The sequence below is a fragment of the Megascapheus bottae genome, chromosome 34, assembly GCF_031878675.1.
Source record: "Megascapheus bottae isolate mThoBot1 chromosome 34, mThoBot2.hap1, whole genome shotgun sequence".
Lineage (NCBI taxonomy): Eukaryota > Metazoa > Chordata > Mammalia > Rodentia > Geomyidae > Megascapheus > Megascapheus bottae.
Genome location: NC_143542.1, coordinates 2129937 through 2140555, shown reverse-complemented (window position 1 = coordinate 2140555; position 10619 = coordinate 2129937). Strand labels below are relative to the sequence as shown.

General features: G+C 42.0%; 1 protein-coding gene across 1 annotated transcript; it reads left to right on the top strand.

The window, feature by feature from the left end:
• The first annotated feature begins 8388 nt into the window (after positions 1–8388).
• Positions 8389–10026, top strand: Nfil3 (nuclear factor, interleukin 3 regulated). Its single transcript, XM_090324044.1, has one exon. It carries the CDS (start codon positions 8489–8491, stop codon positions 9842–9844), a length of 1356 nt encoding a protein of 451 aa, XP_090180170.1. The 5' UTR covers positions 8389–8488; the 3' UTR covers positions 9845–10026.
• The last annotated feature ends 593 nt before the right edge of the window (positions 10027–10619 follow it).

Here is a 10619-nt window from a genome sequence, read left to right as displayed (position 1 = left end):
ATTGCTTCCATACTGGTCATTCTTCAGAAATGAGATGAAGAGCTAATATTTACTCAACACACAGGGCCAGGCACCCTGTGGAAGGCCTGGTCATCATCTCCAGTTGATAGATGAGCAAATAAAAGAGCTCAGAGAAGTTGATCAGTTCAGCCGCTGGGGCCAGAGCTTCAAAAGAAGTGTGTCACCCTTCCCCCCCTCTTCAATGCCTGTGACTGCAAGCTCGCTGCAGGTTTTGAAAGAGTTTTCTTTTCTGTGTGAAGGGTTTATCTTGGTGAAGTGCAATTATAACATCCCTATGATGCAACCACCTGAAAATTAAAACCCTTGTGGGAGACCTTTCCCAAATTGAGCAATGGGCATGACTCACTGCTGAGTGGATTTTTCTAGCTGACCTTCTCTTGGTCATTAGAGTCGGTTCCGAGATGTCAATGTGATTGAAGCCTGGATGGAAAAGGTGTGGTCACAGAGCCTCCGCTTTAGCTTTATTTTTGACCCTTTAAAAAAAAAATCACACATACCTCATTATTTCCATTGTAATTCAAATGGCACTGATGCTGTTAAAAGTTGTTTATTTTTTTCATGTGTATTGAGCTGTGAGGCTACACTTGGGATTCAATTCAAGTCGAACGAACAATGTCATTGAAATTTCCTCTACTTTTCATTTCTTGTTTTTGTCAGGTAGGCCTGTATTTCGCAGGGGTCTCACATTGTTTGGTATCCTGTTATTTTTCTAAATTAGATTTGAGTTGATTTTTATCCAGATCGGACTGGTTGTATGAGAATGTCGAAAGACATTGACCTTTGATCACAGACATTACATAAAGGCTTTTCAGTTTCAAAATGAATTTTTATTACCACCATCTTCAATTATCTCTCACATTTCTTAGCAAATAACTTTCCTGTAGTAAAAAAAAAAAATTGTCAGATGGCTTTAATTACAAAGCAGAAGCTTGTTTCTAAATCTAGTAGGGACTTACTGACGTACTACAGTGCATTAATAATCCATGCTTTGAGGACTCAGTTTCACTGGAATCAGAGAGTTTATAAGGCAGTTTTAGTTATCAGAATGTAGTATCTCTTATTAATTTTCCAGTGATCTTCAACTTTATATAAACCCCCAAAATAAACTTAAAAAAAAAAACAACCATAAGGGACATAGTGAAATACGGGGCATTGGCAACTATTTATTGATTGGGCAAGTGAACAAGAAATTATACAGCCCAAGCTGGGGAGGAGAATGGAAACATTCTAGAACTTTCTGTAACATGCCCTAGCCCATACCTTTTTTTCACCATCATTACAAACTGTTGCATGCAGTGTGTTTAGTTCATGGTGGCATTTTCTTCAGTGAGATGGCTTCCTGATTGTCAGTGTCCTTTCAGATTTCACAGGGGTGGTTAGACTGACCAGTTAATAGCAATGGTTCCTCATTTAGAAGTTTCTGTAGGGTGTTTTGGTTTGGTTTGGTTTGGTTGTGGGGCTTAAACTCTGGGCCTGGGCATTGTCCTTGAGCTCTTCAGCTCAAGGCTAGCCCTCCACCACTTGAGCCACAGCACCATGTCCAGGTTTTTTTGGTGGTTATTTGAACTATTTTTGTGTCTGGGCTGGCTTTGAACCGTGATCCTCAGATCTCAGCCTCCGGAGTAGCTAGAATTACAGGTGTGAGCCACCGGCACCTGGCTAGATTTTTTTTTTAATGTGTTATTTTATAAGCCAGGCAGTATGGATTACATCTGTAATCCTAGCTACTCGGGGCCTGCGATTTATGGATCATGGTTCAAAGTCATCCCAGGAAGAGAAGTCTTGCAGGACTTAATCTAGTCAACCACCAAAAAACCAGAAGTGGAGCTGTGGTTCTAGTAGTAGAGTGTCAGCAAATGGCAGAAAAGCCAAGAATGAGCTGAAGACTCAGTTCAAGCCCCATTACTGGCATCCACACGTTACTGTATATTATTAAATTTTTATTTTTTTGCCAGCCCTGGGGCCTGAACTCAGGGCCTGAGCACTGTCTTTGGGCTTTGTCAAGGCTAGAGCTCTACCACTTGAGCCACAGCACCTCTTCCAGTTTTTTCTTATGTACATGGTACCGAGGAATTGAACCTGGGTTTTTGTGCATGCTAGGCAAGCACTCTACCACTAAGCCATACTCTTGGCCCCATTTATTAAAAATGCATTTCTGTTTCATCTTCCCCCACCTCACCCCACCTCTTCCACACACAACATGTGCCTTTTCTCTTTGTAGTAAGCCTTGCCTTTATTTCTCAAGCCATTGAAGCCAATTGTGCTGGTGTGAATGCCCTTTTTCCAGGCAGTCCTCAAAATAATTTCATTGGGCATTAGGTTACAAATGGAGCCTTCTTAGGGAGAATGTCAAGTCATGCTGTTTCATATCCCAGTGACTAAATTGCATCACTGCTAGAGTAAATGGCCATGTTGTCATATTTATGAAGTTTAAATCCTATTTCAAGTAGTCATTTGTTGAAACATTTTCATTGATGGTAAGCTAGTCTGGGTTGGGACACAGATGTGACTAAATAGAAAAGTGGGTCCCTTTACTTCAGTGAGGCCAGATTCTGGCAGTATAAGAGTGTGTTTGTTCATGTGTGTTCACACCTGTCCCTCACTGCTGCTGGCTGCTGAAGGCTGGCTTATTACCTTGGGCCCCAGCGCTAGCACTGAGAGGCTTAACACAATTTCCTTAATGTAAAAAGTTGGTGTTTGGTTTTTTTGTGGGTTTTATTGGCCACAGGGTTAGAGAATCCTTTGGCACCTTCAACATTTCTGACCTTTTTCATCCCCCATCTTCCTGTTGGTTGAAGATGTAAATTCTGTGCTTATTGTATCATGCTTTTTAATACTAGGTTGTTTTCCTTATTGACATGTGTCAATAAAATCTTTCCCACAGTAGATAAATGTAGATAAGCATTTTTTTTTTTACTAGCATCATTAGTTTAAAATTGTAAAGAACTAGCCTGTGGCTCATGCCTGTAATCCTACTTACATCACAGGAGGTCAAGATCTGAGGATCTCTATTCGAAGCCAGCCTGGGCAGAAAAGTCCGTGAGACTCTCTAATTAACCAGCAATAAGCTGGAAGCCGAGCTACAACTCAAGTGGTAGAGCACCACCAGTCTTGTGCTGAAAAGCCAAGCAAGAGTGCCAGGCCGTTGGAGGGGGTGGAGGCCCTGAGTTCAAATCCCAGTACTACACAAAAATTAAACACACACATGTACTATGAACTGGTGATTTTGGGGGTGGGGTGGGGGAGGGTAAGAAAACATGGTGGGGCTTCATTGAGTAAGTAAGCAAGCAAGCAGACAAGCTGACAAACACTCAAGCAGAAAGGCACAGGCACAGTCTAACAGGGTGAGAGTGTTCTGGAGCAGAGACGCTGAACTGGATCAAGTGTCTTCCTCTAATTGCAATGTATAGGTCATCTGGACTAAATAAACTTGAAAACTTTAGGCTTATGAAATCTATCCCTCTGCTTATAGCAACCGTATGAGGTAGTATACAAAAGCATTACGTGGTAATGGCGTCTTTGCATTTAGGTGTGGACAAGTCCATCAGCTGGGATGTCACAACGCCTGTTCTTACATTTCTCCTTTTTATTTGTGAGTATAAGAAACAGTGCTGTCATCTAATGGGTGTGATGAAGTTAATTGTGCTGACTATATTACCATCATAGAATTGGCATTTAATGTCAATTATTCACCAAGAAGAAACAGTAAGCTCTGACTAATGTGCCAACAGCAATAAGTGTTGATTTAACAAGATGACATGTCCATGAAGTAATTGTTAAATTAATCATAAAGGAAAACATTGGTGTCTGGAATAAAGTCATTAGTTTAGCGTAAGTAACTGATATTTTTGGAAAGCATTGTCAGGTTCCTTTGCATTGGTGTTTGGTTTGTCGTGAAGGGACATAATCCAGGTCTGCTGTTAGCTACCTCGTGATTTCCAGGTAGCTTGCTGAGCCTCTCTGTGGTTTGGTGGGTTCCTCAATAAAAGGAAAGGGTCAGAAAGCCACTGGCCTTCTTGTTAAAATAAGTAAGTTCTTCCGGGTGTGGTGGTCAGGGGCATAATACACACCTGTAATTCTAGCACTTTAGAGGCAGAAATAGGAGGATCTCAAGTTTGAGGGCAACCTGGCTACAGAAAGACACTCTCTTAAATATCAAAACAGGTAACAAAATCCACAGCAGCATTCTTTCCTTTTTTTTTCTTCAACACAGATAGGATCCAGGAAATTAACATGTTAACAGAGATAGGAAAACAAGTAAAAATGATTAGTAAAAATAAGCATGGCCAGGATATGAAGCAACTCTGAAGAAGGTAGGAGACCCTTCTGTGTAGCACCTTTGTTGGTTTGAGAGATCTGAAGCTAGAGCCTGATCTAAGAATGCCTTGCTGCCACCTTCCCCCAACAAATGGTGTAACTGGATAGATACATGTGGCTCAGGATCCAGGAACTCAAAAGCAGCTACACAAGCCCTGGTGCCTCAAGCCTGTAATCCTAACTGTTCCAAAAAATATGAGGACTGTGATTCAAAGCCAGCTTTGAGCAGAAAAGTCCAGCAAAAAGCCAAACGTGGTGCTGTTGGCTTAATTGGTAGAGCCTTGAATGAAAACCAAACGAGAACAAGGAGGCCTTCAGTTCAAGCCCCACTACTGGCACACAAAAGAAGTGATTATGTTTCTGATACGTCAAGCAAGCCGTTCAGTAGAGAGAAGGTCCTGGGTTAGAGCTGGAGGCTAGGCTAAGGGGTCTCGGCTTTGTATTTAACAAAGCTATAGGACACCAGGCAATCCCTTCCCTTCCTTTAGTTTTCTCTCTGCAAATCGCTATTGTAAAGGCTAGTGAACTATAGCAGGTCAGGTCTCTAGTATTTATTGGGATGTTAAGTATACAGTGGGTGCTCCATATGTGTTGGGAAGGGAAAAAAATTCTTATTAATAAAAGAAACTCTGTTAATGAGTAAAATATTCCACAATAGTTAATTGAAAAGAAAATATCCCTAAGGTAAATAAATGGATGATCATCCAATCCAATATTGAAAACTACATCTTCATCTTATTGCTAAAAGAATAGAAACATATTTTAATTTCCACCCTGAAGTATATATTAAAATATACTTTAATTTCCGCCCCCAACACCCTTTGCAGTTTATTTAGATAGGAAAGATACTGTAAAACAAAACAGTGTGTAGAATCAGAGGCTGTCCATTATTACCTGATGCTGATAAGCTCTCTCTACCACAGCTAGGTCATTAGATAAATAATATTATAGGAGTAGCCTCAGATAGTGTGTGCTGACACGCAGTAAGTATATATAGGCTCGTGGTGACATTAGATAAATAATATTATAGGAGTAGCCTCAGATAGTGTGTGCTGACACGCAGTAAGTATGTATAGGCTCGTGGTGACAGGTGGTGGCATTCAAATAGAATCTGATTAAAGGGAAATGCAGCTCCTGTGGGTTTTAGCAAACAAATCAACCTGGATAGGCGCTAAATCAGATATGTAATACTTGGGTACCTTAAGTACTTAGTACTTAACTAGGGATTAAGGCAATCTTACAACAACTGGACCTGTTTCCATTAAGTAGAAGCAGGAATAGTCTCTAAACAGAATGGCCAAGCTGCCTGTCCTTCCTTGTGCCAGGTATATATACCTGTATGTAGTGCCAGAGGTTTCAAAAGATTCTGGCCCACTGAATGCAAAGAGAGATCACAGAAGGTCTGGAAAGAATAACAGAGACAGAATGGTAGAAGGTGTAAATAGACTTTTGCACAAGGAAGGATGGATAAAGAGATTGATGGAAGCTGGGCAGAGGTGGCGCACAACTATGATCCTATAATCCAACTTCTTGGGAGGCTGAGATCTAAAGATCACAGTTCAAAGCCATCCCAGCTAGAAGAGGCTACAAGACTCTTATCTCCAGATAATCATCACAAAGCCAGAAAGTGATAGAATGCCAGTCTTGAGTGAAAAGCCTATATGATAGCTCCCCAGGCCCTGAGTTTCAGCCCTAGTACCTGTTCAAAAGGGATAAAGGGATTTTAAAAAAGAGGGTGGGTAAAGGGGGAAAAAAAAAAGAGGATGGGGGCTGGGAGGAGGTGGTGAATAAGATGGAACAGGAGGATTTTTCAGTGGGAATACACTCAGAATAATAGCATGCAGGACACTACAATGTCCAAAACTAGAAGTGGAAGAAAGCAGCTCTTGATAATATAATAGAGCTTTGAATGGCCCTCAAGGTAGCAAGGAAGATGCCATGCAGTTAGGGAAGGTGGGGGGTGGGGGGTTCCTGTATGCTGGAAAACAAAACCCCAATGGAAAAAACAGGAAATGCAATCAATGGGATATTTTACTAAGTGATTGATAAGAAGATTCTGTTTCTGGCACATCATTGCATCTTGAAATGTCATTAGCAAAAGCAGAGCCAGGTATCAGTGGCTCATATCTGTAATCCAAGCTATGCAGGAGGTTGTTATGATGATCATGGTTCATGGTTCCAAGCCAGCCTAAGCTGGCTTAACCAGAAAAGTCCATGAGACTTTATCTCCACTTAGCCAGCAAAAAGCTGAAAATACAGGTGTGGCTCAAGTGGTAGAGTACCAGCCTTGAGCAAAAAATACTCAATGACAGTTTCCAGGACCCTGAGTTCAAGCTCCAATACTGGCACACACACACACACACACACACACACACACACACACACACACACACACACACCAACCCAGAAACTTCTGGGTTCCATAGATGGTTGGCTCAGCTTAGTGCACAGAATACGGCTAGCATGAAATGTAGTCTTGTAATGATCCTGAAATTATTACATCATGCTTTCTATTCCTACTGGAAAAGACAAAAGACAGTTGATAAAGTTAAACCTTATTAGTCATTAGAAAAGTATGTGTAAGAAAGAAGTAGTGATGTAAAACAAAACACTAAATCTTTTTAATGTGGCAGAGTCGATAGTTGTACCTATGTATCTTATGAAATAAATTACCGACTGGAAAGTTAGGCAGAGAATCAGAATATGGAAACATAGGTCCGAAACTACGGTGAAAAGAGTAAGCCTGGCTCATAAATATGGATTCATTATCTCACATGCAAGCCAAGGTGAGAGCTGAGGTTGTGGCTGTGAGGTAGATGTCTTGACTAACGCACATGGAAGCCTTGGGTTCAATCTCAACACATGAAGAGAGGGAGGGAAGAGCCAGTGTCAGGACAGATTAATATTATAAATATCTCACCCATGGGAGAGGAAACTATTTGAGATTCTATTTTTGAGCTCTTACATTTCATTTGAAACTAATTAGTAAAATTGAAAGAATTCCTTTCTATAATTATATCCTCTCCTTTTAAAGTAATGTCAAGTTTCAGGAAGGTACTGTTCTACAAAACAAAACTTGGAATGGTGTTCTGCCCTAGCCCAAAGCTACTTATTATGTTTATTTACTGGAATTCATTGCAACAGAATTTTCAAAACCCATTAAAGCATTTTGGACACTTCAGGGTTGAATGCCTAATTAGTCAAGGAACTCAAAGGGACATAAATACAGGTGCTTCTGAATCAAGGGCTTTATGGAGAGAAATTCTTTCCACTGGGGTTTTATGAGATGCTCTGTGGTGGAGATATGGTACCTGGTTGTCTAGTTGTTGTCAGGTTTTGTTTGTTTTTTGGAGCAGTACTGGGGCTTCAGCACTTGTCCCTTAGCTTTTTCACTCAATCCTGGAGTGCTGCTATTTGAACCACTTCCAGCTCTTTGGTGGTTAATTGGAGATGAATCTCTTGGATTTTCTGCCCAGGCTGAACTTTGATCCTCAGATCTCAGCCTGCAACATGTAGCTACCCGATTTACATCCACATGCCAAGGCCGATTAAACCCAACAACAGCTCAGTTGCTAATATAACTAGAACTTGTTTATAGAGTTTACTTAGTGAAGCTCGTTTACAGACAGTGAGCTTGGTAGTGATTTCTTAAAAAATGTTACCTAGAGTTATTCAGAAACAATACAGTGTACAGATACTATTAGGAATTCACCCCAATTTGCGATACTCCAACCATTTCTTATGAAGCAGTCATCCTCTTTTTTTCCTAAGCCAGAGGTGGTTTTATTTATTCATTCATTCACTCATTCATTCTTCGACAATCTGCTAGATCTTAGTCCAGGCACATTCCTTCAATCTTTTTTTTGTTGTTGTTGTTGTTTTTTTTAGAGCTGCATACTTCTTCATGGGAAAGAATCTTGTCCTTGATGCCTGTGCCCCTAAATGTGTCGCTCTGTTCCTTTGTCCACTTGGATGACTTGACTGTTTCTTTTCCTATCTTGCAGAGAACCAGGAAGACCAGTGGTAAGAAGAGCTGACTGATCTGAGCCAGAGAACAGAAGGAAACATATTGATGGATTTGAAGCTGCAGTTGGGAGAGCATTTGCAAGTACTGGAGAAATAATTGGTCATCTGGTGCCTATAGTTTCTGATGCAGCTGAGAAAAATGCAGACCATTAAAAAAGAGCAGGCATCTCTGGATACTTCCAGCAGTGTGGACAAGATCGTAGTACTGAATTCTGCTCTGACGGAAGGGTCGGAGGATTTGACGGTGGGAGAAGAATTACTTCTGAACGAAGCAGGCAGCGTGGGCAAAAACAAATCCTCAGCGTGTCGGAGGAAACGCGAGTTTATTCCCGATGAGAAGAAAGATGCTATGTATTGGGAAAAGAGGCGGAAAAACAACGAAGCTGCCAAAAGATCTCGGGAGAAACGCCGGCTCAATGACCTGGTTTTAGAAAACAAACTGATAGCACTGGGAGAGGAAAATGCTACTCTGAAGGCCGAGCTGCTGTCCCTGAAGTTGAAGTTTGGTCTCATTAGCTCAGCTGCATATGCCCAGGAAATCCAGAAGCTCAGTAACTCTGCTGCCATGTACTTCCAAGAGTACCAGTCATCGAAGGCCGCGGTGTTTGCAGACGAGCCCGAGCCCACGCTGGCCCCCTCGGGATGCATCTCGGTCATCAAACACTCCCCGCACAGCTCGCTGTCTGACGCTTCTGAAGCATCCTCGGCTGAGCTGAGCCTGGCCAGGGACAGCCCTGAGAGCAAGTTCCAGGTCATCAAGCAGGAGCCAATGGAGCTAGACAGCTTCACCCGGGAGCCCAGAGATGAGCGGAGCGCCTACACCACCTCCATTTACCAGAACTACATGGGGACGCCCTTCTCTGGCTTTGCACACTCACCGCCTCTCCTGCAGGCCAGCAGGTCCTCCAGCAACTCCCCAAGAACCTCGGAGACTGAAGACGGCGTGGTGGGCAAGGCCTCAGACGGAGAGGATGAGCAGCAGGTGCCCAAGGGTCCCATCCATTCCCCGGTGGATCTGAAACAGCATGGCACCATGGTGAAAGTGCCCGAAGTGAATTCCTCTGCTCTGCCCCACAAGCTCCGAATCAAAGCCAAAGCAATGCAGATCAAAGTAGAAGCCTTTGACAATGAGTTTGAGAACACACAGAAACCTCCCTCGCCCGTCGACATGACCTCTAAAAGACATTTGGAACTGGAGAAGCCCAGCGCCCCGAGTGTGATGGTGCATTCTCCCCTCACCCCTTTCTCAGTGCAGGTGACGAACATTCAAGATTGGTCCCTAAGATCTGAACACTGGCATCCCAAAGAACTCAATGGTAAACCTCAGAGTAGCTTCAAAACTGGAGTGGTGGGAATTAAAGACAGTAGCTACAAGGTTTCCGAAGTGGAGAATCTGTACTTGAAGCAGGGGATTGCAAACTTATCTGCAGAGGTGGTCTCACTGAAGAGACTAATAGTCTCTGCTTCAGACTCTGCTTGAATGACTACTAGTCACACCCAGGCATTGAGAAGGATGCCGTTTGCCATAGATCAGTACGTTTTTGTATCACCCACTGAGCTCTCCCTGGCGCTGTGATGTCATTTCACTGTAATGTGCACATGTCGTCTGGTTGGTGTCTTTGTGTGCACAGATGATGATTCAGATTAGATGGTGTCCTCACTCTGCCTTTGTCCACACAAAGGCTGTACATATTGAACATTATTTTTTGTTGTTCGACAAGAAAGTGTGTAAAGTTACCAGTTTCAATAAACCATGGTGACAGCCAGAAATACTGGTCCATTCCACTCGTGATTGGATTGGGGAAAGGAAACACAATTTAAGTAACCAAAGTCGATGTTGATTATATTCTACATTTCAGTTCATGAGGAGAGGGGTGCATTTTCTTCCCTGGATAAGGGGGAACTGAAATATGCAGTCAGCAAATAATCACTCTTCCCTCCCCCTTTTAGCCAGGCTATAAGATATTTAGGAACCTTTTAAAAAGAGAGAAAAAAATGTGGTGAATTTTCTTGAATCGGGGATTCACTTATGAAATGGTTCCCTATTATATAGTTTTCTTTATTTTTTATTAAAGAATTTATTAACATTGATTTTTACATCATATTTGTTTTCTTTATTTTTTTTTAAGTAGAAAAAGCCAAATGATTTGGTTTCAGCCTCTCTTGAGTCATCTTCTTTCTAAGTGATACCCTGAGTCACTAACCCACTTTACTGGATGAAAGCCTGATTCAAAAGCGTGGATAAAAATGAAGGA